The sequence below is a fragment of the Saprolegnia parasitica genome (assembly GCF_000151545.1).
Source record: "Saprolegnia parasitica CBS 223.65 unplaced genomic scaffold supercont2.26, whole genome shotgun sequence".
Lineage (NCBI taxonomy): Eukaryota > Oomycota > Saprolegniomycetes > Saprolegniales > Saprolegniaceae > Saprolegnia > Saprolegnia parasitica.
Window position 1 is genome coordinate 57929 of NW_012156420.1, and position 22628 is coordinate 80556.

Here is a 22628-nt window from a genome sequence, read left to right on the forward strand (position 1 = left end):
TCGTTGTTCACGCCACCGCCGGCCAAGAAGCCCAAGACGACGTCGGGTGGTATTTTAGCGTTTCTTCAAAAGGACGTCGAGACCAACTGGTACGACGTGCCAGCGTTCAAGCAGACGACGCCGCCTCGTCGCAGCAAGTCAAGCCACACCCGACGAAGCGGTCGCGCCAAGATCGCATCACGTCTTTCTTTCCGCACTGACGTAAACATGGCGCAAATCCATTGGCCTTGACACTTGATAGTTTGAAACTACTCGTCTTTAAGCTTGGTTGACGTGCGCTGGAAGAGCGGCGTGTCGAGCATGTTGGGGATCGCATGCGTGGGGCCATCCACGTCCACGCTGGCGTCGCATGTCGTCGTCGTCATGGTCACCGTCATGATGAAGTCGCGCATGGTCTCAAAGTAGAGGCTGCCGCCCTTGACCCACGAGTCGTTGTGCGTCCCACGGGCGATGAGGTGCCACTTGCGCAGTCGGCTGCGGCGCGCGAGGTCGTGAAGCCGCTGCATGTGGAAAGGCGGTACGAGCTCGTCGTGCTCTCCTGCGAGAAAGAGGATCGGGTGCGGCAGGCTCTGGATGCGGCGCTCGTTGCTCCAGTCGATCGCGAGCAAGAACCGCTTGACGTACGTGAGCCACGGCAGGAGCGAGTCGACCATCGCCGAGATACTCAGAAACGTATTCTCGACCATGACCGCAGCAATCTATCGCGGATGTAGATAGTGTTTGGATAGGTTTGGATAGGTTGGGAGACGAGTGTAGTACCTGCTCGCCACGATGCTCGGCGAGATAGATGGCGACGGCGCCGCCAAGGGACCGGCCAAAGACGATGAGCTTGGTCGGGTCAATGTCCTTACGCTGCAACACATAGTCGAGCGTGGCCTATGCGATCATATAAGCGCCCCGAGGGATTGCGATGCAGCGGCGATCCACTGTACCTCGGCGTCGAGCTGGAGTCCTCGCTCGGTTGGGTCGCCGAGGCTCAAGCCGAACCCGCGGTAGTCGACGAGCAGGATGTTGCACCCGAGCTGCTTGTACATCTGCACAGCGTTCGGGAGGCGAAAGCCAATGTCTATGGCCAGCACAAGTCGCCATCAATGTAGGCAGAAGAGGAAGAACGACGACTTACTGCCAGCGTTGCCGTGGTAGAAGAGGATCGTGGGCACCGTAGCCATCGTTGGCTGCTTGAGCAGCCACGCATGGATCGTGATGCCATCTTTCGTTGGGATGTAGACATCTTCGGCGTCAATGCCATACTCGGCCGGGTGCTGGTAGCCTAGCATGCCACGCATGAGCGGATGAGGATGGGAGGCGCCCGACCCTTGGGGTTCTCGGTCGTCAGCTTGGGCACGCCGGGCACGCTCGGGTGGTACAGCAGCTTCTCTTGGTAGACATAGAGCAGCATCATGAGGCCGGCGACGGCCGCGCCGCCAGCATACGTCGCCGTCTGGACCCAGCCGAGGATGCTCTCGGTCGTACTCATCGGCGGCCGTGGATCTCTACAACTTCATATGGCCGCGGTTCATATCGAGTTGTAGAGGTTTGTCGCATCAACGGCCGCAGCCTCGAGATGGACCAATCAAATAGCGTCTTGAAATGCATTTCAGCCAATCCCATGGCGTTGAAAAGGCGACCGCACACAAAGGGCAAAGTGACGTAGTGGGCTTGGATGCCACCGAATAAGAACTCAGTTGTCGATTGACCATGAAGGTGACGATCGTGAACGCCAAGGGCAAGGACTACGGCAGCCTCGACGTGGCCGAGACCGACTCGTTCCTCTCACTCAAGACCAAGTTCCAGAAGAGCTCGCGCCTTAACATCCACCGCCAAGGCTTCAAGCTCAAGGTCGGCGAGACGCTCAAGGTAGGGTCTTGCAGTCGTCTTCGCATCGTAGATTAACGTACTTGGCGTGTAGAACTTGAACGGTGACGCGCAGTCGCTGGCGTCGCTCGGCGTCCATGACGGCGCGACCTTGATCTTCAAGGACCTCGGGCCGCAGATCGGCTACCGCACGGTCTTCCTCCTCGAGTACCTTGGCCCGATGCTGTTTGTGTTCTTTTACGCGACGCGCCCGGCGTTCCTCTACGGCGCCGACGCAGCGGCCAAGCCGTTCGCCAAGACAGCGTACCTCGGCGTCGTCTGCTGGACGATCCACTTCATGAAGCGCGAGCTCGAGACCATCTTTGTGCACCGCTTCTCGCGCCCGACGATGCCGCTCTTCAACCTCTTCAAGAACTGCATGTACTACTGGAGCTTTGGCGCGGTCATTGGCTACCCGTTGTGCCACCCTGACTACACGGGCCCGAGCTCCGAGTCGCAGATCACGCTCGGCCTTGCGATCTTCGCCGTCGCCGAATTCCTCAACTTCTGCGTGCACGTGCAACTGCGCACGATGCGCGCGGCGGAAGGCTCGAGCGAGCGCCCGATCCCGAAGGGCCCGCTCTTCCTCCTCGTCTCGTGCCCCAACTACACGTTCGAGGTGCTCGGCTGGGTCGGTTTCTCGATCTTTACGCAGATTTTCTTTGGTATTGCAAAGTATCAATGTATCAAGCCGCTCACGTTCCGCGCTAGGCTACCTCTTCACGCTCGTGGGCTTTCTCCAAATGACGCAGTGGGCGCTCCAGAAGCACAAGGGCTACTACAAGACGTACGGCGACGAGTACAAGCGCCTTCGCCGAAAGGCCATCGTGCCCTTTGTCTTGTAAGAGACGCGAACTTAGCGACGCGCCCGTTTGGTGTTAATAATTGGCGTTTGCTTTTCCTGAAAGTCCCGCTGTTTGTGCAAGTTGAGCTGCGGGAACGCGCGCTTGTTGCTGAGCTGGATGCGCGCGTCCTCGGCCTCTTCGTACGCCGCCACGTCGCCGTAGATGGTGTGGATGAGCTGGTCGAACGTCTCGTCGCGGCGGAGCGCGCGCCGGGTCGAGACCACAGTGTTGCAGACGGGGCAGGCCGGCGACAAGCCCTTCTCATGGATGTGTCGCTGGATGCAGCCGCTACAGAAGCGATGCAAGCACGCCGTGATCACCGTCGCGTCCCGAATGATGCCTAGAACAGAGGTCGTCGAAGACGACAAGGACGAAGACGGACCGACCCGAGCAAATAGCGCAGTGGAGCTCGTCGTGCAGCGACGACGCGTCGATCTGCAACGTGCCATGGACCACTTGCCGCGGCTTGCGGCAGATGTCATAGAGCGTCACGTCGTAGTTGGCGGCCATGGCCGGCTCGTCGAACGCAGCGGCGACGTTGGGCGTGCGGTACGGGTTGTGGCGTTCGACCATGGCCGTATACACGCGCAGCACCTCCTCCGTGTCCAGGTCGATACCGCCCATCGGGATGTGCAGCGGCGTCTTGGTTGCCTTGCGCTCGGCGGCCTTGGCCTTCTCGCTCGTCTTGGTCCGGACCATGGTCGAGTCACCGCCAGTTAGCCATCCATCCGGATACCGGCACCAGCCGTCCGGTTACGTCGCTACCACTTCAACTTGATACATTCCTCGTTCCCGCTTCCACCCGCTTTGTTTTCCATTGTATCAAGTTGATCGATGCCACACCCGCTCGATTAATAAAAGTAGGCGCGGATGTACTGATCGGAGGTCCGGCGCACCTTGGACACCTCGGGTGCGACCGAGTGCCCAGAGAGGTGCTGCAGTAGTGCGAGCAGCCGCTTCGGGCGCAGGTGCAGCGGCCGCCCGCGCTTGACGTAAATGTCTTCTTCGCCAAACTCGTCCACATACGGCGACGTGAAGAAGCAGGCGCGGCCATGTACGCTCACCAGCAGCATGCTGCACGCTTTGAGGAGGAAGAAGGCGCCGTTGCCGTGGCCGCAGTGCTCGACGTGCTGGAAGCACGCGCCGCGGCCGCTGCGCTTGCAGCAGTCGGTGCCGGCGCAGACAGCGACGCCGCAGCGCATGCAGAGCGCGGTCGACTCTTGCGGAAGCCCCGTTTTCGGACACAGATGCGCGCCATTCACCGCGTACAAGTCGGTGTACCGGCGGGCGAGAGGCGTGAGGGCCACGTGGGCGGCCCAGAGACTTCGGTCATGGCGGCGCAGCGCCAGCCGCGGGAGCGCCGCGAGGTTGGCCGCCGTGGCGTCGACGATCGGCGCGTCATTCGGGTGCTTCCACGCGTGCGGCGAGACGACCGTCGTGACGCGTTTCAATTGCGCGTGCAGATAGTGCGTGAACGACGTTGCCGCCAAGAGATCGGCGGGCAGCGGCACACCGAGCTGCTGGCACATGCCATGCAGCGACGTCGAGAGCTGCAGGTGGTTGACAAAGTTGAGGTACAAGCCCGCGTCGTCGTCGTCAGGTCCACGAAAGATTGCGCGGGCCAGTAGCGTCGCTTTGCGCAGAAAGCTCAAGACCGTCGTCTCAAAGGCCAAGTGCAGAAGGTCGCCAGACGGCGCGGTCGGTGCGACGGACACGCCAAGGACATCGGCGATGGAGTGACGCCACGCCGTCACCGGCGTCACCGTCGTCGTCTGTCCGTCGTCGGCTTCGACGAGATCGTCGACGGGCTCAAGGCACTGCAGAAGCGCTTGGACGATCGCGAGGCACCCAAAGCCCCGAATCGCCCACAGCATATCCGCCTTGTCGCGGAGGACCGAGCACGTGAGTAGGAGCGACCCAAACAAATCGTGGCTCAGTAGCGGCAAGCCCAAGGACGGCAGCATGCCGGATGCGACCCGCGTCGCAAAGGCGGCGTCCGTGACGAGCTCCGCGTCACCCGAAAGCGCCGCCGCGAGGGCGGTCGGCACGACGTCGTGGAACGTTGACGCCGGCATCATCACGGGCAGGCGGCGCAGTAGCAGCAGCATCGCGTGCAGCTTGGCGTCGTCGCGCGGCGTGAACGGGTCCAGCGCGCTCTCGGCGTCCAGCGGGAGGCCAACACCCAGTCGGTGCGCCAGTGACAGCGGCAAGGCGTCAGCATCGTACGCCAGTGTCTGCAAGGCGACGGAGAGACCGCGGAGCTGTGCTGTCTCGAACGCTTGGCTGACCGAATCGAGCACGATGCGGACGATCGAGACGGGGTTGGCGAGGTTGACCGGACGGAGGTTCCGAAGCGAGTGTAAATACGCAGCGAGTCCTTCAAACGCATTGGCGACCGTCTCCTAATGTCCCATCATGCCGCCGCCGAACGAGAATTTGCACGTACCATGGGCGGCGCACTCACGAGCTGCGACGGCAAGTGCGACTGCAGAAAGTCGGTGATTTTGTCGGGCTGCATCGCGCCTTGAAAGTAGCTCTCGAGGCTTGTGGGCGCCGTATTGGGGCGCGGCACGAACGGCACGATCGAGTTGCTCAGGCCTTTACAGAGCGGACAGAGGAACTCGCCCATGCTTGCATCAAACGCGATCGCGTGCTGCTGCAGAAGCGACGCGCCGACGTCGCGCGCGACAGTTGAGAGATACTGCTGCGCGCACGGCAGGTGCAGCGCATGGCCGCACAGCGAGACATGAATGGTGGGTGCAATCGGGTCGAACCGGTGGCGCCTACCATATCCACATATCAAGTATGCGACATGTTAGTACAGAGCATGGAATTGTACGTGAGCGATGGCACGGTCTGCGCGAGCCCGATAAACATGACCGGCTCGTCCTTCTTGACCTGGGCACAGATGATGCACTCGGGCGCTGCTTGGACCGAGGTCGTCTGGCCCATGGCGTCATCATCCTTGTCACTGCCACTGTCGTCGTCGTCGAGCATGGTGGCGAACTGGGACTGACGCGCCTGCATGGCCGCCATGGCTTGCTGCTGCTTGAGCTTTTGAAGCGCGAGGCGCGCCTTGGGGTCCATGGGCGCATGACTATTCGTCGCGGGCGGAAAGACCGTCCGGTTAAGAAACGTCGCGCTGCGTGGGCACAGCGTCTGGATGCGCTGCAGCACAAACAGCAGCGCCGAGAGGAGCGGCTTGGTCGACGCTTCGAGCGTATCGCGGAACGCCATTGCTTTCTCGGCCAGCGCCGCGAGAAGACTGCTCCGGGCGACGTCCGCGCCTTCGTCCATCGCAGACGCCTTGATGGCGGCATCGAGCGAGTCGCGCACCGTCGACGCGGTCTCGGCCACGACCGAGCTTGGCACGTGGTTGTTGTCCGGGCAGCGGAGCTCGTCCCATACCCCGTCGGCCGTTGACGCGGTGACGACGAGAAGCTGCACCGTGACGACGTGGACGAGGCGGCTGAGCACCGACTCGTCACTCGCGTCCGCGAGACAAAGACGGAGCAGCGCAAAAACGTCATGTGACAAGACGAGATCCCGGCAATGCTGCATCGATGCATGGCACGGCGGAAGCGCCTGGACCATCGGAATGCACGGACTCGACGGCGTCCAGGTCTTGAAAAGCGCGTCTTGGCGGGCGACTTGAGCTTTTACGTGGTTCATCGGGCTCACGTGGATGAAGCACGGGTCGTACTCGCTGTAGAGCGCTGGCTTGAGCGAAAACTTGGGCGGTGTCAGGTCGTTTGGCGTGGTGGACGACATGTCGGCCACGTCGTGGAGCACCGCCATGAGCTGCTTGTTCTTGGCGTCGTCCGAGACCGACTCGAGGCCTGGGCGTGCGTACAGCGGCTCCGTTTGCTCGCGCAGCGCCGAGTACAAGAACGGCTGGTAGCTCAAAAAGTGAACGACTTCACGGCGCAGGAGGACCTCGATGGGCTGCGTCGCGGGTGGCGGCAGCTCCGTGACGAGCCAGAGCAGCTTGAGGAGGCAGTCGGCCACATACAAGCGGCATTTCTCCGGCCCCGCCGCGACGAGCCAGTGGCCGTTCAGATCGTACTGGCGCAGAAAGGCCGACATGAAGCACGAATGGCCGAGCACGACGACGCTGGCTTGTACGAGCGCGACGTCCAGGTCCCGGAACGAGAGGTTGTACCCAATGTTGTAGTAGCTCGTGAGCTGCCGGATCATGAGGTCGTTGCCGTTGCGGACCCAGAGCTGGCTCGCAATCTGCGACGCCCAGACGAGCGTCCGAAGCGGCGGCTCGAGCATCGCCGCGACCTTGGCCGGTGGCAACAAGTGGTCCAGCGGCGCAACGTCGGGTAGCGAGAGGTGTTCGAGGATCACGCGGCTCAGTAAATGATGCAGCGGGTAGTGGAACGACACGGGCGAGCTGTCGACGCCGCCAACGTGCGCGTCGGTCGACACTGGCAGCGCCGCGTGGATCGTCGTCAAGAGCGTTTGTAGCACGTTCTGAAAGACGTCCAGCGGCAGCAATCGCAGGCCCTTGAAGAGGGCCGGTGGCATCGCCGCGACCGTCAAGTGCAGATTGAACGCACCAATCCACGCCCGGTCGTCGACGTGGTCGACGTGATGACGCGCTTCCGGCACGCGCACCTGCATGTTCATGCCGCCAAGCATGCGCAGCATGGCCACGTAGGTCTCAAGCGTCTCATGCGATCCGAACGCGGCCGCCATGTGCGGGATGACCAGAATATGGTTGAGATCCATGATGAGCGGCTGGTACCGACGGTAGCGCACGACCATGTGGCCCATGTCCATCGTCGCCGCATGGTCCAGCGCCAGCTCCAAGCCGCTCTGGAGCGACAGCAAGATCGTATCGAGGAACGCGTGGTCATGGACGAGGGCATGGACGATCGACGGCGTCGTGAAGAGCTGGACGCCGAGGCCAAAGAGCGCCTCCTTGTTCGTGCCTTTCCCGCAAAAGTACTGCAGCGCCAGCTTACTATACACGCGCGCGTACACCAGCGCAAACTCGAGCTTGCGGTCGCGGTCGCCCATGAGCTTGAGGTAGAGGAGGCTCAAATGGCGCATGAGCGGCTTCTTCAAGAACGGCGTGGCTTGCAGCAGCACGCGGATCGGCCGGTAGTCGTCGTGGCTGTCGGCGTAATTCGCTTGCACCGGTGCGAAGAGAGCGAGCAAGAGCGTATGGAGCACCGAGGGCGACACCGCCGTGAGCGACAAGAGAGTCCCGAGCGCAGCCGTGGCCACCTCTTCGAGCGCTTCGTGCACGTCGTCGACGATCGAGACAAACCAGTTCTCGGCGAGAAGGACGCGCATGAGCGCGAGCGCGTCGGCAAAGGTCTCGTGTCGGCGGAGGGAGCCCGCGCCCGCCTTGTCGACGCTGTGTGTAAACGTCTGGGCAAAGACCGCCGTGAAGCCCTTCTTCTGCAGCGACACGATGAGCTCCTCGTCCGTGTGCACGTCGTCGTTGGAGACACGGACGTGGAAGAGTTTGGGCCGGAGGTCGGTCGGGAACTGACGCAAGTGCTGTTGCCGCGTCGCTTCGGCAGCGTGCGCGACGAGCTCGTCGTCAAAGGACGCGACCGAGCGATGCGCGACAAGCGTGAGAAGCCCGACGACCTCGGACGCAAGCGCCTGCACGACGCGCGCGATCGCGCTCGGCAGCGCCGGCGGCAAGTCGGTCCCGGTGGCATGTCCCTGATGCTGCGGGCAAAAGCCGGATGGCTTCCACGCCTCTTCGTCACCGCAGTCGCACATACCGCCGGGCGACGTTCGATGGAAGAAGACTTGGTGCCCTGTGTGGTCGGAGCGCTGGAAGCACGTCTGGCACAGCACGCAGGTGTCGTCCATTTGACAGTCGCGGCAGTTCCATGCAATGTCGTTGTGCTTGAACATGTAGCCACACACGCGCTTTGGTACAGTCTTGGCATGGGCGTCGTGGAGGTCATGGAGGTACGTCTCGGCGCTGTCGTACTGCGTCGCGCCCGATGCATGCACGGCCGCGAGCAGGCTCGCCTCGAAGTACGCCGGTAGCGATGCCGGCTTGAAGCCTTCATCGACAAAGCGCTGGAGCCAGCCAGGCGGCAGCACGTCCACAGCAGATGCATCTGCCAGCTGCGCCGTGACATGCTGCGCCAGCGCGGTCGGGCTCGCCAAGGTTGCCGTCGTCATCGTCAGTCGCGATCCGATACTGTGGGCTTCGTCCAATTTATTTTATTAAAAATACGCCGCCTCCTGAAGGAACACGAAGGCTGTTGCTTTCATAGATTCGGCGTTTTCGGCACATGCCACGCGTAAAGTCGAAAAGCGGCATATGCCACCGAGCAAGCAGGCCATGGATGCTGGTGCCCCAGCTTCGTCCCGCGGCATGTATTAGCATCCTCATGGGCCTCTGCCTGCCGTCTGTATATGTAGATGAAGAAGCCGCATGCCCTCACCCACTCTTTTAGGCGTAAAAGGGAGTACACGGCGTGCAAAAGGTGGCATATTATAATCGGCATATGCCGCTTGAAAGCGAGCGGTGCCGAATCCGCCGGCAGGTATCGCATCCGGAGACTGGGCGTGAACGAGCGGCGGGCCATGAACGTGATCAAGGAGATCGAGCGCTTGAACCAGCAGGAGCTCGACCAGGGCGTGAGCTACGAAGGCTCGTGGCACCACATCTACCGCGAGTCGGCGTGGGTCTACGTCGGCGGCCTCTCGTACGAGCTCACGGAGGGCGACGTGCTCTGCGTCTTTAGCCAAGTCGGCGAGATTGAAGACATCAACCTCGTGCGCGACAAGGACACGGGCAAGTCCATGGGCTTCGCCTTCCTCAAGTACGAAGACCACCGGTCCACGGTGCTGGCGGTTGACAACTTCAACGGCTCGTCGCTCCTCGAGCGCCTCCTCCGCGTGGACCATGTGCACAAGTACAAGCTCCCAAAAGAGCTCCGCGACAAGGAAGACGGCGTCGAAGACGACGACGAGCTCGACGCAGCGATCGATGAGCTCCGCGGGCAGGCGGGGCATGCGTACAAGGACAAGGAGCTCGCGACCAAGTTTGATATTCACAAGGGCGTCGACGTCTTCAAGGTCAAGCGCTCCAAGGAGGAGAAGAAGAAGCTCAAGAAGGACAAGAAGAAGGCCAAGAAGCGCGTGCGCGACCAAGAAGAGATCGAAGCCAAGCAGATGGCATACCTCGAAGAGGTCAAGGCCAAGCGCCAAGCCCGGCACGAAGAAGAGGTCCGCGAGAAGCGTCGGCGCATGCAGCTCGAGGGCATCGAGAACGAAGCCGACTTTATCATGCCGAGCGAAACCGGCTGGCGCGGGCGATACGAGCCGACGACGACCGAGGTCTACCCGACCAAGCCGCGCGACCCGAACGCGCCCAAGCCCCAGGTCCAAGGCTACGGCGGTATGAACCGCCGACGGTAGTTAAAGGAACCATATTGTTGCACGGTGGCTTGGAACTCGTACAAGTGAATGCCATTGGTCGCCGCCGTCCTTCGCTCGGTCGCGTCGTCGTCGTCATCGTCGTCGCGCATGTCCTTGGGGACGTCGTAGTGGCGCTGGCCCGTGCAGCACGCGAGCTGCGCGGTCGAGCCCGAGGGGAAGAACGACACGCCGTTGACCGCATCTACGCACGTCGGTGACGTCCAACCCTACCGACTGCATAGTGTACCAGCAAAGCCTGCAATTGTGTTGACAGCAGCGCCCGTCGTAAGGTCGTACAGGAGCACTTGGGCATCCTAGCATCGCACGCACATGCAGTGGACCGTCGTCGCGGGACGATTACCTCGCTGCCCGTGGCCACGTAGCGGCCGCCGCAATGCACGTCAAAGGCGATCTTCTAGCCATCGCCATGTCCATGAGCAACACGCCGCATGAGAGAGAGATGGAAAAGTACTTGGTTCGTCGGCGCATGCCGAGGCAGCGAGTAGAGCACTTGCATCGTGTTGCGAATGTCCCACACTTGGATGAGCCCGTGCTTGCGCGCGCCGGTGAGCAACAAGTTGCCGTCGGGCGAGAACTGGACCTGCGTGACGCCGTGGCCGTCATGGCCCTAGTCCAATTCTACTAAACACGCCAATGATGAACTAACTAGAGCACCTCGAGCGCGAGGAATTCTTCGCCAGAGTCTTCGGCGTAAATGCACGTCTGTCCGCTGTACGACCCGGCCGCGTACATCCTACGTCGCCAGCATGAGCCTCCATCGTGAGGCCAAAGCATGGACTTGGAGTGGTCGGGGTTGAAGTGAATGGACGAGATGATGCCCCTAATGCATGGCATGAGCGACCGGATCGATGGCAGGCGAGGCGAGACCGCTGGCCATGACGCGACTTGCGTGTCTTGCTCAGCGCGCGCGTCGTAAAGTCGCGACTCGGCTGCGTCGTGTCGAAGAACCGGATCGTGCGCTCAAAGCCGCAGAAGAGCTTGTCGCCAGTGGCATTGAACGCCACCGAGTATGCACTCGTGAGCTCGTCCAAGTGGTCGTACGCGCGGTAGGTTGCGCGCAGCTACAGCGGGGATGAGCGAGATCGTAGGACCATAGGCATCTACCTCGCCCGTGTACGCGTCCCAGAGATGCACGGGGTGGGCGTGCGACGTGGTCGCAAACACGCACGTCGCCGGGTCCGACGAGGCCATGAACGGGTACCACTGAAAGTCGTAGACCGTGCCGCCTTCCGGCATCTCCAAGGCGGCGTCCGGCATCTCGGGGTTGACGTCAAAGAGCCGAAGTACGTTGTCGTCGGCGTTGCTCAGGAGGCAGAGCCCGTCCGGCGAGACCTTGACGCCCCGCGTGAACTGGGAGCGGAACGGCGCAGTGATGCTGTACATGGGCGTCGGCGCCATCGCGCTCGTGTGCTCGAACCACGCATACGCCATAGCCTCGTCGGCCATCGCTCCCGCCATCTCGCAGTCGCCCATGGCCTCGTCGGTCGCCTCGTCGCGCTGTGCCATGGCAATCGTCGAATCCTGATTTGTTTGCGGCACATGCCACGCTAGGTAGGAATTAGTTTCGGCGCGGTGGCCACCACCCGATGCCGTGTCCAGAGCAGTCGGATCGCGTCGGTCCGCGCACTACAAAACACTTGATTTCAGTATGCAATGGCGACGCATACGCGGGGACCGGGAGCGTCGCTGCCGCGTCGCAGCACTCGGCATGGCATCCTCGGTGTTATTTTCGGCATCGGACATCTATTCTCGGCGTATGCCACCTCCATCATGCCATGCGCAGAGTCTACGAAACGCAAGCTCTTTCTGTGGCGTGGACATTACCGAATGTCGCACCTCGCGAGCCCGAGTGCGCTGGGGCGCTACGTCGAGGACCGGCTGCGCCGTGGGCTCGAGCCCGTGCTCGAGGCCGGATGGATCGTGAGCCTCCTCGCGTATGGCCACAAGCCGGAGCGCTTCCCAGACTTTGCCGAGGCCGCGCTGCATGCAGCGATCCGCGTGGCCGACAGCGGCGCCTTCCCGACGGTCGCCGCGTACTTGCGCCACGTCCACGAGGCGCATGCGCTCACGATGCCCAAGCGCGTGTGCGGCTACATGTTTCAGCAGAACGATATCTCGTGGAGCTGCCGCGACTGCGAGATGGACGAGACGTGCGTGCAGTGCCAGGCGTGCTTTGAGGCGTCCGACCACGACGGCCACCAAGTCTTCTTCCACCGGACGTCGCCGGGCGGCATGTGCGACTGCGGCGACACGGAGGCGTGGCAGGTCCATGGCATGTGTCCGGCGCACCGCGTGCAGGCGAGCGATGCGGACGTTGTCGAGACGCCGCTCGAGCTGCCGCCGCCATTGACCGCCACGATCCTCGACGTCTTGCGCGAGCTCATTGTGTACATGGTCGACGTCGCAGGTCGCGCGACCAACAACCACGACCCGACCAAGATTGAGGCGCGGCTCAAGCCCAAGAAGCGCAAGCACACCGACGACGACGACCTCCCGACCTTGTATCACGTGCGCATCTCGAACGACGACGTGCACACGGACCAAGATCTCACAGGATCGCTCGTCGACAAGGGCTACTCGCTCGAGTTTGCCGAGCAGTTTACGCACTTAGTCGACGCCGACGGCGCCGCGCTCCTCAAGGAAAAAGTCCTCCTCCACGAAGCCCTGGCGCTCATGCAGGCCATGGAAGCGGAAGGCTGGCTCGCGTCGGTCGTCGACGACGACCATCTCGCTCGCGAAGCCATCGTTGTCCGTCTCTTCTCGTACATCCACGGGCTCGCGCAGCTCTCGCCGACCTTGCAGCAGATGCTCTTTGGCGTGCTCTTTGAGCCGCTTACGAGCATCAACGACAAGGTCTACACCCACGTCTCGAGCGACATGGAGCCGATCGTCGAGCTCCTCACGGCGACGTCGGTGCTGCCCAAGGCGATTGTGATGGCGCTCCATTCGGCGTACCTCCATCTCATGGGCGATCGGACGCTCAAGTGGCAATTCGCGCTCTTCTACGTCGAGGTCTACCAGCTGGTCATGCGAGAGTACTTGTGCGGCGTCGGCACCAAAAACGAAGCCATGTTTGGGCTCAGCGTGCAGATCTTCACGACGCCGTCGATCGTGCCGCAGCTCGTCGACGACAAGGGCCTCCTCTCGATGCTGCTCCACGTGCTCGCCGAGGGCCTCGAGCTCACCAAGGTCGATGACGACGATCGACGACATGGGCGCGTCATCAATTTGGACCACATTGTGGTGCGATTTACGCGGTACGAGCCCGTCATCACGGACCTTGGGTTTGTGTTGCTCGTGCCGTCGGTCGCGCACGCCTTCCTCGAGCACCTCCCGACGTGGGCCCGCCTTCTTTATGACGCGTCGCACCTGAACGCCCAGCTCCGAGTGCGCGAGTCGGAGCCGCACATTGAACTCGAAGACAACATGCCGTGGTACAATGCGCTCCTGCTGCATGTGAGCCTCGCGTCGGTCACGGAAAGCTTCTTCAAGGGGCTTCGCCTCGGCAAGCACGTGCTCGACATCGATGTCGCGGCGCTCATCTGGGACGGCCTCTGGCCGGCGCTAACGGCGGCGCCGCTTCCGTACCATACGATCGGCCAGCATCGAGTCGTGCAGTGTGACGTGGCCGCGGAGCCCGTGTCGCTGCACCACCCGCTGCACCAGGCGATCGGTCTCTTTGTGCTCGAGCTGCTGGCGGTCGACACGATCGACGTGATCGCTTTTGCCCACGCCCGCGTGGGTCATGTGGATAAATGGGACGTTCTGTTCGAGTTCCCGCTGCGCTCGCTCGTCTTGTCGGCGCAGATTGCCAGTCATCTCTGGGTGCGCAATGGCCAAGAACTCATGACACACGAAGTGACTAGCTACGCGGACCAAGCCTATTACTTTCCCAACTTGACAGCACACGTGTCGTTTCGAGACGTGGACCTGACGCTGCTGCAATTCGGCGTCGTTATCCTCGGACCCGACGCCTTCTTGGCCCGCTTCTTGGACCGGTATGGTCTCGCGTCGTATCTCGCATCACCGACAACACCTCGACTGTGGTCGAGTGAGAAGCAGACGCAGCTCGTCGCGCAGTCGCTGCTGCACTTGTTGTGGCTGCTCACCGAAGTGCCGCCGCCCGCGTCGCAAGGCGCCGAGATCGGTCTCCGCCGCAAGCTCGTGCACTTGCTCTTGCACCAGCCGTGCAACTACTCGACGCTCCGCGACGAAGCGGCCAGTGTGTATGCGTATCCGCAGTACGACGCGCTGCCCGAAGACGCGCGCAACAAGCAGCTCCGGAGTGTCCTCGACGAGATCGCCGAGAGCCAATTGGCAGCGACCGACAGCATCGCGCCCGCCAAGTATGTGCTCAAGCACGCGGTGTATCACGAGTACGACCCGGCGTGTCTGCATCTGAGCGGGTCCCGGCACATCAAGGCGCAGGAAGCTCGGCACGACGTCGTCTTCAAGAATTGGCGTGACACGCCTGTGCCGCTCGTCGCCGCACTTCCGATGCCCCATGCGCAAATGGCCCGCGTCCGCGACCTCGCCCTCACACCCGACTTGGTCGCCGTGCTCCGGCACTGCTTGCGCGACGCCCAGCTCGGCGGCGACGAGACCATGCTGACGCGGACGGTGCACTTGCTCACGCTCCAGCTCCACGTTCTGAACGCGTCCTCGGAGCGTGACGCGGCGACGGCGGCTCTGGTGCCCGAGCTCACGATGGCCGCAACACCGACCGACGCTCGCCTCGCGCTCCCTTTCCCGCCCGGCAACCATGCCCCGTACGTTTTTAGGATGATACATGGACCGTGGGCGGTAGATTGAAAATCAAGGATGACTAGGTGCGGCGACGGCAGTCTCGTGCAGCTGCTGGCGGCGCATGCGACGCGGCTGCGGGCCCTCGGCGAAGCGTCGCTGACGCCACTCTTGGCCGGTATTCTCTACGTGCTCGCAGCGTATGCGGCGATGGACGAGGGGATGGCGCGCTTCCTCGCCGCCGACGTCCTCCGTGTCGTGGCGCCAACAACGAGCAGCGGGCCCTTGGACGCCAAGGCGCGGCTCGCACTCCAAAAGCAAAAGCAGCAGCAGGCGATGGCGGCGATGCTGGCACGGCAGTCGCAGTTTGCGACCTCGCTGCTCGACGACGACGACGACGACGAGGCGGATACCGATCGGACGAATGCGATGCCGATGGAGCAGCCGCCGCCCGAGTGCATCATCTGCGCTCACGTCAAGAAGGACGACCCTATCATGTTTATCGGCCTTGCCCAGCGCATTGGCCGGCCGCAGAGGAGGTAGTACGATGCTTCGTGGAGTAGACATGAAAACGCTCACGTCGTCCTAGTCATGACGCGGCCATCCACGTCCAGCTGTGTGGGCACGCAGTGCACCTCTCATGCGTGGAGCAGTACCGATGCACGATGCGCCGCGAGACGGATGCGTCGATGCTCTCGGCGGTGGCCTTTGATGCGGCGAGAGGCGAGTTCCTCTGCCCGCTCTGCAAGGCGCTGAGCAGCACGACGGTGCCGTTTGTGCCGCGACCGGCGCCAAGTACGTCCGGGCCGGCCATGGAGGCCTTCTTCCAACGCGCGAGCAGTGTCGAGAGCGTCCTCGCGCACCTGCAGCAGCTCCCGTCGCGGCTTCGATCGTCTGCGCCGCTGGCACCGGTACGATTGTCGTTGCAATTACCTCGTGTGGTGATGATCCTCTCCATGTCTGGAGTAGCTGCCACCTGCGGCCCGCGATGCCATGCACGCGTATGTGACGTCGCTGCAGAGGCCGCTCGATTCGGCCGCGGCCACGGTTCTCGACACGGTCGCCGACGCATTCGCAGCCGCCGAGACCCAAGGCCTCTCTGCGGCGCTGCTGCATATCGCGTATGCCCCGACGGCGACGGCGACGCACCGGCTCGGCGTCGACTTGCCACCGGACGCCGACGGGTGCTTGGATGCGCTGACGCCCCGGGACGACGCCAAGTTGGAAGCCCTTCGCCTCGTGCTGCAGCTGTTGCCATCGCTTCTAGCCACCGACTACGTCGCCGCCGTTCCAGATGCTCTCGCAAGAACGCTCGAAGGCGATGTGCCCCACGCCGGCGCGCTCCCGGCTCTCTCAGCGCCGTTGCTGGCTCAAGACTTGTTTCCATCGCTCCTTGTCGCGTGTGCGATTATACAGGACAAGGCAGAGATCCTCTGGACGATCCGGTCGTTCGCGGCGCTGCAGATGGCCCAAGCCTTGGTCCAGACAACGACAGCGTGTGACGCGATGACGCCTGACGGCGCGGTGACGTCCGTGGACGGCTGGCGCGCGTCGCTTGGTCGTCCGATCGCGTCGACGGCGCCGTCGGGGGCGATGCTGCAGGCGGCTTTGAGACGACGGTCTTGACCTTTCTGCGGAAAGCAACCTTGCTCGCCCGCGCCATCTTCCGCGGCCCCGAGGATCCGGACGCGAGCTTGTACCTCAACTTTGTCTCGACCTTGCGCGGGTCGAGCTCGCTGCCGCGTCTGTGCCAGCAGCTCGGTGTGCCCCTTCCCGGCGACCTCTTTGGCGCCACGGCCTTTCGGAGCGTCTTGGCACCGCTCCTCGAATCTGCGCATGTGCCGGCGCTGCCGATCATGATCGTGGGGAGTGTGCCGTGGGCGTGGCATGTGCACAGCCCGCCGCTGCCGCAGAAGTACACGGACTTGTACGCGCTCCATAGCGGCCACCGCTGCCCGAGTACGTCGCTATCGATGGAGACGACGGCGCTCTGCCTGCGCTGCGGCGTCGCAGTCTGCGCCGGCACCGACTGCTGCAAGGTCGACGGCCAAGGCGCCTGCTCGCGCCATGTTGAGCACTGCGGCCACGGCAGCGGCGCCTTCTTCCTCCTCAAAGCGTGCAGCGTGCTGCTGGTGAGCATGCATGGCCGCGCCTGCTTCTTTACGTCGCCGTATGTGGACGAGTACGGCGAAGAAGACATTTACGTCAAGCGCGGGCGGCCGCTGCACCTGCGCTTCAAGCGGCTCGCGCTGCTCGTACAGCTCTTGGCCGGCCATGGCATCGCGCCCGAGGTGTCCAAGGTCCGTCGGACGTCCGATCAGTACATCCGCACCTATTATTATTAAGCACAACGCGTCGCTGCCTCGATGCTAATCTACTTGCCGAGGTCGGCGAGGTACTTGTTCCACTTGGCGACGTTGGCGGCCATGGCCGTGTTGCACTTGTCCGTGAACGGGAGGCGCATGTCGTACGCGTCCTCGCCGTCGGCGTAGTAGCCCTTCTCAATGTCGTACACTTGGTACTTGAGCGTGTGTCGGTAGAGGTGGATCGCGGCCGCGTTACCCTCGCGCACATGCAGCGAGACATACTCGGCCTTGAAGCTCTCGACCATCGCGCGCTGCGCCGCCTTCATGAGCTTGGTGGCAATGCCGCACTTGCGGTGTGTCCGGAGCACGGCGAGCGACGTAATGTGGCCATGCGGCACGGTCGCCTCCTCTTCCATCTTGGCGAGCACGTAGCCCACGATCTTGCCGTCGTGGTCCTCGGCCACGTAGAGCAGCTGCGGCCACGACATGATGTGGTAGTAGTAGTACTTCATCTGGTAGTTCTCGGGCAGGCACCACAGGTTCGCGTTCTGCATCGCCAGAAGATCCGTCACCTGCCAGCACCGCGCATGAGCCTTAGCCTGCCACGTCATCGCAGCACCTACCGTCGCATTGCGGATGGACACCATCTTGGTCGTCGGCTCACTCGTCGTCCACAAATGCGTGGTTGGATCCGCGTCCCGAAATATCCATTTCCAGAGGTTGCCCGGTGTATGCATTGCTAGAGGTAGACAGGCGGTACCACGATCGAAGCGTCGGCGAAGGTCCGAAGCGCGCATGCGATGGGTGCGTGTCATGGCCTAGGATGACGAGGATGCTCTATGGAGGGATGGAAGAGCAGTGAACTGCAGGAGAAGCAAACTGGGTTGGGCTTGCATCAAGGCGATGGCGGCGGCGAGGCGCGTGGCATGCCATGCCATGCGCTGGAGCCATCGGCGCGGGCAGCCATGCATCGAGTCGAGGCGCTGTAGGCATGCTCTATATCGTCTTACGATCCATGCCAATCGATGCTCGGCGAGCACTACGAGGTACGCGGATGCGTTATACCTGCCGGGCGGCTTCATCTTCATGCGGCCGCATGATGCCACGTGGTTGTCGCCACAGCCAAGTTCGTCGTCGCCGCGAGCGCATGGCCCTTTGAGCGTCACGCCGTTCTCACGCGTCCATGAAGCGGCAACGCCCATGTAAGATCGCAAAAAAACGGCCGAGGTCGCATGCGGAGCCTGCTCTGTGTCGGGATCGCAGTCGTCGCCGGCTACAACCCGCTGGGCGGCGACCTCTGTGCGACGCTCAACAACTGCAACGGCCATGGCTTCTGCAATACGGCCACGAAGGTGTGCACGTGCCAGGTCGGGTGGGGCGCGCCGACCGACATTTCGATCTGGAAGACCCCCGACTGCTCGTTGCGCACGTGTCCGGCGGGCCTCTCGTGGAATAGCGTCCCGACGTCCGCGACGACGGGCCATACAGTGCTCGCCGAGTGCTCGGACATGGGCATCTGCAACACCATCACGGGCGAATGCAACTGCTTCCCCGGCTTCCAGGGCCTCGCCTGTGAGCTCTGTACGTGCTTGGAAGGAATACACATCGCTGACGATGACTAGCGGGCTGCCCGAACGCGTGCTCGGGCCACGGCCGCTGCCTCTCGATGCGGTACCTTGCAAGCCAAGCAGCAGCGCTGCCGCTCTCGCCGGCGACGACGTACTACGGGCTCCAGGTAAGACGCGCTGCCAATGGGCAAGCTGATGTACGAGCCGCAGACTACCACGACATGGGACCAAGAACGCATCTTTGGCTGCGTCTGCGACTCGGCGTGGCCCGTCGGCCTAGCATCCGGACAGACCCAAGAGCCCGAGTGGTTTGGGGCCGACTGCTCCCTGCGTGCGATAGTACATACTCTTGGCACCTGACCGACTGGCATCGCATAGGGCACTGCCCGTCCAACAACGACCCGCTCTCCGGCGTGACCGACACCGACTGCGCGGGCGTCGCGGCCGCCGGAAGCGCGTCGGTGGGTGCTCTCGGCAACCTCTGCCATATCGAGTGCTCCAACCGAGGCATCTGCAACTACAAGGACGGCTCGTGTGCGTGCTTTGAAGGGTTCCTAGGTATGACGGCGTCGTCCTCTAGCGTTGGCTTTACAGGTCGCACAGGCGTCGACTGCAGCGTCCAGGTCGTTGGCTAATGGGAGATGGGGACACCGATAACGACGCGTTGTCGAAGAAATAACACACACACTGGTGGCCTCGTTTATTTCTTGAGGTGGTCGTAGCGGGAGGCCCACTTGTTCGCCGTGGGTTCCGCGCCCGCCGAGAAGTACTCGGTGGCCGCCATGACCGTGGCGATGGCCGCGCCGGCGCCGAGGCCGACCTTGCCGCTCTTCCGCAAGATGCCCGGCACGATGCCGGCCGCAAAGCCACCGACGATCGGGTTGAAGACATCGTCCTTCATGCGGATCGAGGCCTATGCAGCGGAAGCACATGAGATGATGCATGCCAAAATGGAGTTTCGCCTACCGCCGTCGACTTGCCGACAGCGTACGAGAACGAGATCATGCCGAACGACGCCTACATTGGGCCATGAGCGATTGAGCGTGCTGGCGACGTTCACGTACCGAGCGAAGGGCAATCGCGCGAAGCTGGTGCGAAAAGCTCGGGAGCGCTTCGCCTGCAGGCAACGTCGTTGGTCAAGCTTGGAGGCGCGTAGACATGGCAGGACGTACCGAGCTTGGGGATGTGCCACACGGACTCGACCGAGCCGATGGCGGCGCCGGCGAAAGCACCGGCGACCGTGAAGGCAGCGACTTGTTCGTTCGGCGAGAGGTCCTCCATCAGTTCTTTTACTGAGTGTGTGGCCTGACTTATTGCCGTCTATGAATTTGTATAGGATACAGAATTCAAGTCTTTCCCAGTCACTATTTATTGACACAGTACCTCTATATTCGTATACTTCCATGCTGGATTTCGGCATATGCCACATTGTAGTGGCGTTGCCGTAAGTAGCAAGCCACCGCTATAATTTTCATATGCTCGAACGACCATACACATGCTGGCACAGGGCCCACGCTTGGTGCGCGGCCTAGGTTGTTTCGTGGTGATTTGGCCGTGTTGGTTAAATGTCGGTGGGTTGTTTCCGTTGCCCTCAACCGCACCGGTGGTATTATTTTCGGCTTATGTGCCACATTTAATAACTCGACCCGCTCACAACCCAGCGGGATGCCACCCAAAGCGAAGCGGCTGACGAAGAAGGAGCAGCAGGCGCTTGCGCGGAAGACGGCGCTGGCTCACGCCAACAGCGTCGATGACTTCATGCTTGAGTTTGCGCCGTTCGCCACGTACGCAGCCGGCGACGTTCCCGTGGGCCTGCGATCGCTGCCAGCCTCGCGCCTCACGCCAGACGAGAAGACCAAGATCGAGGCGCTCTTCTGCGCCAATATGCAGAGCTTCTACGAGCAGTCGTCATGGGGCTTCGACATGGCCGCCAAGCGCGCCGAGCTCTTTGATCCGGCGGCGCGGTACCTCGTCGCGGGCGACGTCGACGCATTCGTGCACTTTCGGTTCGTCGAGGACGACGGCGCCGAGATCGTGTACGTTTACGAGCTTCAAATTGGCGTAGCGCTGCAGCGGCGCGGGCTCGGGAAGCGGCTCATGCAGCTGTTGGAGCTCATTGCGCGGCGATACAAGATGAAGTGGATCGTCTTGACGGTCTTCAAGGCCAACGCGTCAGCGGTGCAGTTCTACACCAAGACCATGCAGTACGAGGTCGACGAGACGTCGCCGAGCCAGCACGAGGACCACGAAGCGTCATACGAGATCTTAAGCAAACAACTCGAGTGACCATGCTGCTGCCACGTCATCAGTATCAACCGACAATATGCAGCTATAAGCTACAGGATACCCGCTACAGAAAGGTTGCATCGATGCGATTGCTAACGCTATGGTACATGGCACCTCGCAAGCACCAATCTAGTGGACTTCGCCAGTACCACGCGATCTGGCTGCGTTTTAGCAGGGCCTTGAAAGATTGATACTATAAGCTCACAAGCCCAGTGGCTGCGAGTAGGAACCTGCTACTCCTCTTCTATGCTTAGGATCGATGCGATACCACGGCAGTCTTTGCTGCCAGTCGAGCAGTGAGAGAACGACGATTGTTCTGGGCCCAACGGAGCTTCTTACATGGACGCCTTCGGCTTGACGAGACGACCGTGATCGACAATCTTGGGCGGCTTTGCCGGGGCAAAGAGGTCGGTCGGAATCACCGAATGCACTTCGGGTGGCGGCGGCCGCGACGGCGGCTCGAGGCGCACGGCCATCTCGAGGAGTGCATCGTCCATGCGCCCAGCGGGCTGTGCTGGCACAGCACCGAGCGACAAGCCCAAGGTCGTCGCGTCGTACGAGTCAAGGAGGCTTTGGACCCACACGAGAAGCGCGGCGCCGGTCGTTGACGCCCGACGGACGGCGTCTGGCGCGAGGTTTGCGTCCGAGAGCACGGCGCGCACGCAGTGCACTTGGCGCGCCGTGAGCTTCTCGGGCGTGACCCGCAGCACCTTGGCACAGAAGCCGGGCGCGTGGAGCATATCGCGGCAGCCGGTCCACGAGACATCCTTGATCTGAAGCAAGAGGCCGACGCAGACCAGCACGGTGTGGAGCTCCTTGGACGGCGACCGTACGGCGCGAAGAGCAGTGAGTTCATCTTTTGAAATCCCCAATGCATCGAGGCTCCGAATCGTCTCGTGCTTGCGTTCCTGGCTCTGGTTGGAGCGTCGGTCCGCGAGAAAGTGGTTGATCCGCCCTTGCTTGGCGCCTTGCAAGACACCGTCCACCATGTACGCGCCGCCTTCGTACGCGATATTGGTCGTGGTCGCGGCCACCTTGGCCGGTGGAAGCTGCGGCGGGAGCTCGGAAATCGCGAGCTTGGCGGCCTCGGCCGGCTACGCGCGTCGACATCACGATCTCGCTGCGCACGGTACTACCTCGAGCGAGTCGACGGCGAATTGCTCGAGTGCTTGCTTCGCACTCTCGACGAGGAGCTTGTACGTGTTGGCGCCCAGCAGCTGTCCCGAGTACGAGGCATCGATGCGACTCACCACCAAGACAACGTTGTGCACGTCCCAGCGTTGTAGCACGTAGAGTAATTTGTCGCCAGCGCCAAACATGCCTCCGTCGTGCATACCTTCGACCACGTCGTAGAGCTCGGCGACGGTCTGCGACGACTTCTCGGGCGTATCCACCGCCATCTCGATGACGCGGTAGGCGTACGCGATATGGGTGGCCCGTCGCAGGGCGCGTTGCTGCTGGAGGTCTGCGATGACCGTACTTACATCGTTGCTGTGCTTGATGGGCACAACAAAGCCCTGAACCGTGTTCTTGCTCACAGTCGTGGGCGGCCCAGCGCTGACGGTCCGCCCCATCGCACCTTTTCGAAAAAGATCGCT

General features: G+C 62.3%; 12 protein-coding genes across 12 annotated transcripts; 5 read left to right on the forward strand and 7 right to left on the reverse strand.

Moving 5' to 3' along the window:
• Window positions 1-140: 140 nt before the first annotated feature.
• On the reverse strand, window positions 141-1477 carry SPRG_07121 (hypothetical protein; the record flags this gene model as incomplete). Its single annotated transcript, XM_012345918.1, has 5 exons — window positions 141-698; window positions 760-876; window positions 933-1066; window positions 1124-1270; window positions 1315-1477. 5 exons carry the CDS (start codon window positions 1475-1477, stop codon window positions 249-251), a joined length of 1011 nt encoding a protein of 336 aa, XP_012201308.1. The 3' UTR covers window positions 141-248.
• A 221-nt stretch (window positions 1478-1698) lies between these two features.
• On the forward strand, window positions 1699-2699 carry SPRG_07122 (hypothetical protein; the record flags this gene model as incomplete). The annotated part of the gene is made up of 3 exons (XM_012345919.1): window positions 1699-1857; window positions 1910-2519; window positions 2566-2699. The coding sequence occupies 3 exons, from the start codon at window positions 1699-1701 to the stop codon at window positions 2697-2699; spliced, it is 903 nt and encodes a 300-aa protein (XP_012201309.1).
• SPRG_07123 (hypothetical protein) lies at window positions 2687-3415 on the reverse strand. Its single transcript, XM_012345920.1, has 2 exons — window positions 3086-3415; window positions 2687-3039 (listed from the first exon to the last, which is right to left on the reverse strand). Exons 1-2 carry the CDS (start codon window positions 3396-3398, stop codon window positions 2711-2713), a joined length of 642 nt encoding a protein of 213 aa, XP_012201310.1. The 5' UTR covers window positions 3399-3415; the 3' UTR covers window positions 2687-2710.
• A 135-nt stretch (window positions 3416-3550) lies between these two features.
• Window positions 3551-8890, reverse strand: SPRG_07124 (hypothetical protein; the record flags this gene model as incomplete). Its single annotated transcript, XM_012345921.1, has 3 exons — window positions 5539-8890; window positions 5146-5482; window positions 3551-5101 (listed from the first exon to the last, which is right to left on the reverse strand). Exons 1-3 carry the CDS (start codon window positions 8859-8861, stop codon window positions 3551-3553), a joined length of 5211 nt encoding a protein of 1736 aa, XP_012201311.1. The 5' UTR covers window positions 8862-8890.
• Window positions 8891-9269: 379 nt separating this feature from the next.
• SPRG_07125 (hypothetical protein) lies at window positions 9270-10106 on the forward strand (the record flags this gene model as incomplete). Its single annotated transcript, XM_012345922.1, has 1 exon — window positions 9270-10106. One exon carries the CDS (start codon window positions 9270-9272, stop codon window positions 10104-10106), a length of 837 nt encoding a protein of 278 aa, XP_012201312.1.
• A 227-nt stretch (window positions 10107-10333) lies between these two features.
• Window positions 10334-11648, reverse strand: SPRG_07126 (hypothetical protein; the record flags this gene model as incomplete). The annotated part of the gene is made up of 7 exons (XM_012345923.1): window positions 11232-11648; window positions 10995-11188; window positions 10906-10947; window positions 10782-10860; window positions 10579-10734; window positions 10468-10521; window positions 10334-10420 (listed from the first exon to the last, which is right to left on the reverse strand). Exons 1-7 carry the CDS (start codon window positions 11631-11633, stop codon window positions 10334-10336), a joined length of 1014 nt encoding a protein of 337 aa, XP_012201313.1. The 5' UTR covers window positions 11634-11648.
• Window positions 11649-11918: 270 nt separating this feature from the next.
• Window positions 11919-17229, forward strand: SPRG_07127 (hypothetical protein). Its single transcript, XM_012345924.1, has 5 exons — window positions 11919-14896; window positions 14957-15409; window positions 15460-15781; window positions 15840-16428; window positions 16473-17229. Exons 1-5 carry the CDS (start codon window positions 11955-11957, stop codon window positions 17213-17215), a joined length of 5049 nt encoding a protein of 1682 aa, XP_012201314.1. The 5' UTR covers window positions 11919-11954; the 3' UTR covers window positions 17216-17229.
• Window positions 17183-17898, reverse strand: SPRG_07128 (hypothetical protein). Its single transcript, XM_012345925.1, has 2 exons — window positions 17800-17898; window positions 17183-17748 (listed from the first exon to the last, which is right to left on the reverse strand). Exons 1-2 carry the CDS (start codon window positions 17821-17823, stop codon window positions 17245-17247), a joined length of 528 nt encoding a protein of 175 aa, XP_012201315.1. The 5' UTR covers window positions 17824-17898; the 3' UTR covers window positions 17183-17244.
• Window positions 17899-18389: 491 nt separating this feature from the next.
• On the forward strand, window positions 18390-19439 carry SPRG_07129 (hypothetical protein). Its single transcript, XM_012345926.1, has 5 exons — window positions 18390-18757; window positions 18799-18911; window positions 18955-19075; window positions 19123-19302; window positions 19348-19439. Exons 1-5 carry the CDS (start codon window positions 18409-18411, stop codon window positions 19377-19379), a joined length of 795 nt encoding a protein of 264 aa, XP_012201316.1. The 5' UTR covers window positions 18390-18408; the 3' UTR covers window positions 19380-19439.
• Window positions 19388-20063, reverse strand: SPRG_07130 (hypothetical protein). Its single transcript, XM_012345927.1, has 4 exons — window positions 19917-20063; window positions 19809-19861; window positions 19711-19761; window positions 19388-19657 (listed from the first exon to the last, which is right to left on the reverse strand). Exons 1-4 carry the CDS (start codon window positions 20023-20025, stop codon window positions 19445-19447), a joined length of 426 nt encoding a protein of 141 aa, XP_012201317.1. The 5' UTR covers window positions 20026-20063; the 3' UTR covers window positions 19388-19444.
• Window positions 20064-20391: 328 nt separating this feature from the next.
• On the forward strand, window positions 20392-21069 carry SPRG_07131 (hypothetical protein). Its single transcript, XM_012345928.1, has one exon. The coding sequence runs from the start codon at window positions 20410-20412 to the stop codon at window positions 21028-21030; it is 621 nt and encodes a 206-aa protein (XP_012201318.1). The 5' UTR covers window positions 20392-20409; the 3' UTR covers window positions 21031-21069.
• A 176-nt stretch (window positions 21070-21245) lies between these two features.
• SPRG_07132 (hypothetical protein) lies at window positions 21246-22604 on the reverse strand (the record flags this gene model as incomplete). The annotated part of the gene is made up of 2 exons (XM_012345929.1): window positions 21246-22124; window positions 22167-22604. The coding sequence occupies 2 exons, from the start codon at window positions 22602-22604 to the stop codon at window positions 21366-21368; spliced, it is 1197 nt and encodes a 398-aa protein (XP_012201319.1). The 3' UTR covers window positions 21246-21365.
• Window positions 22605-22628: the final 24 nt, after the last annotated feature.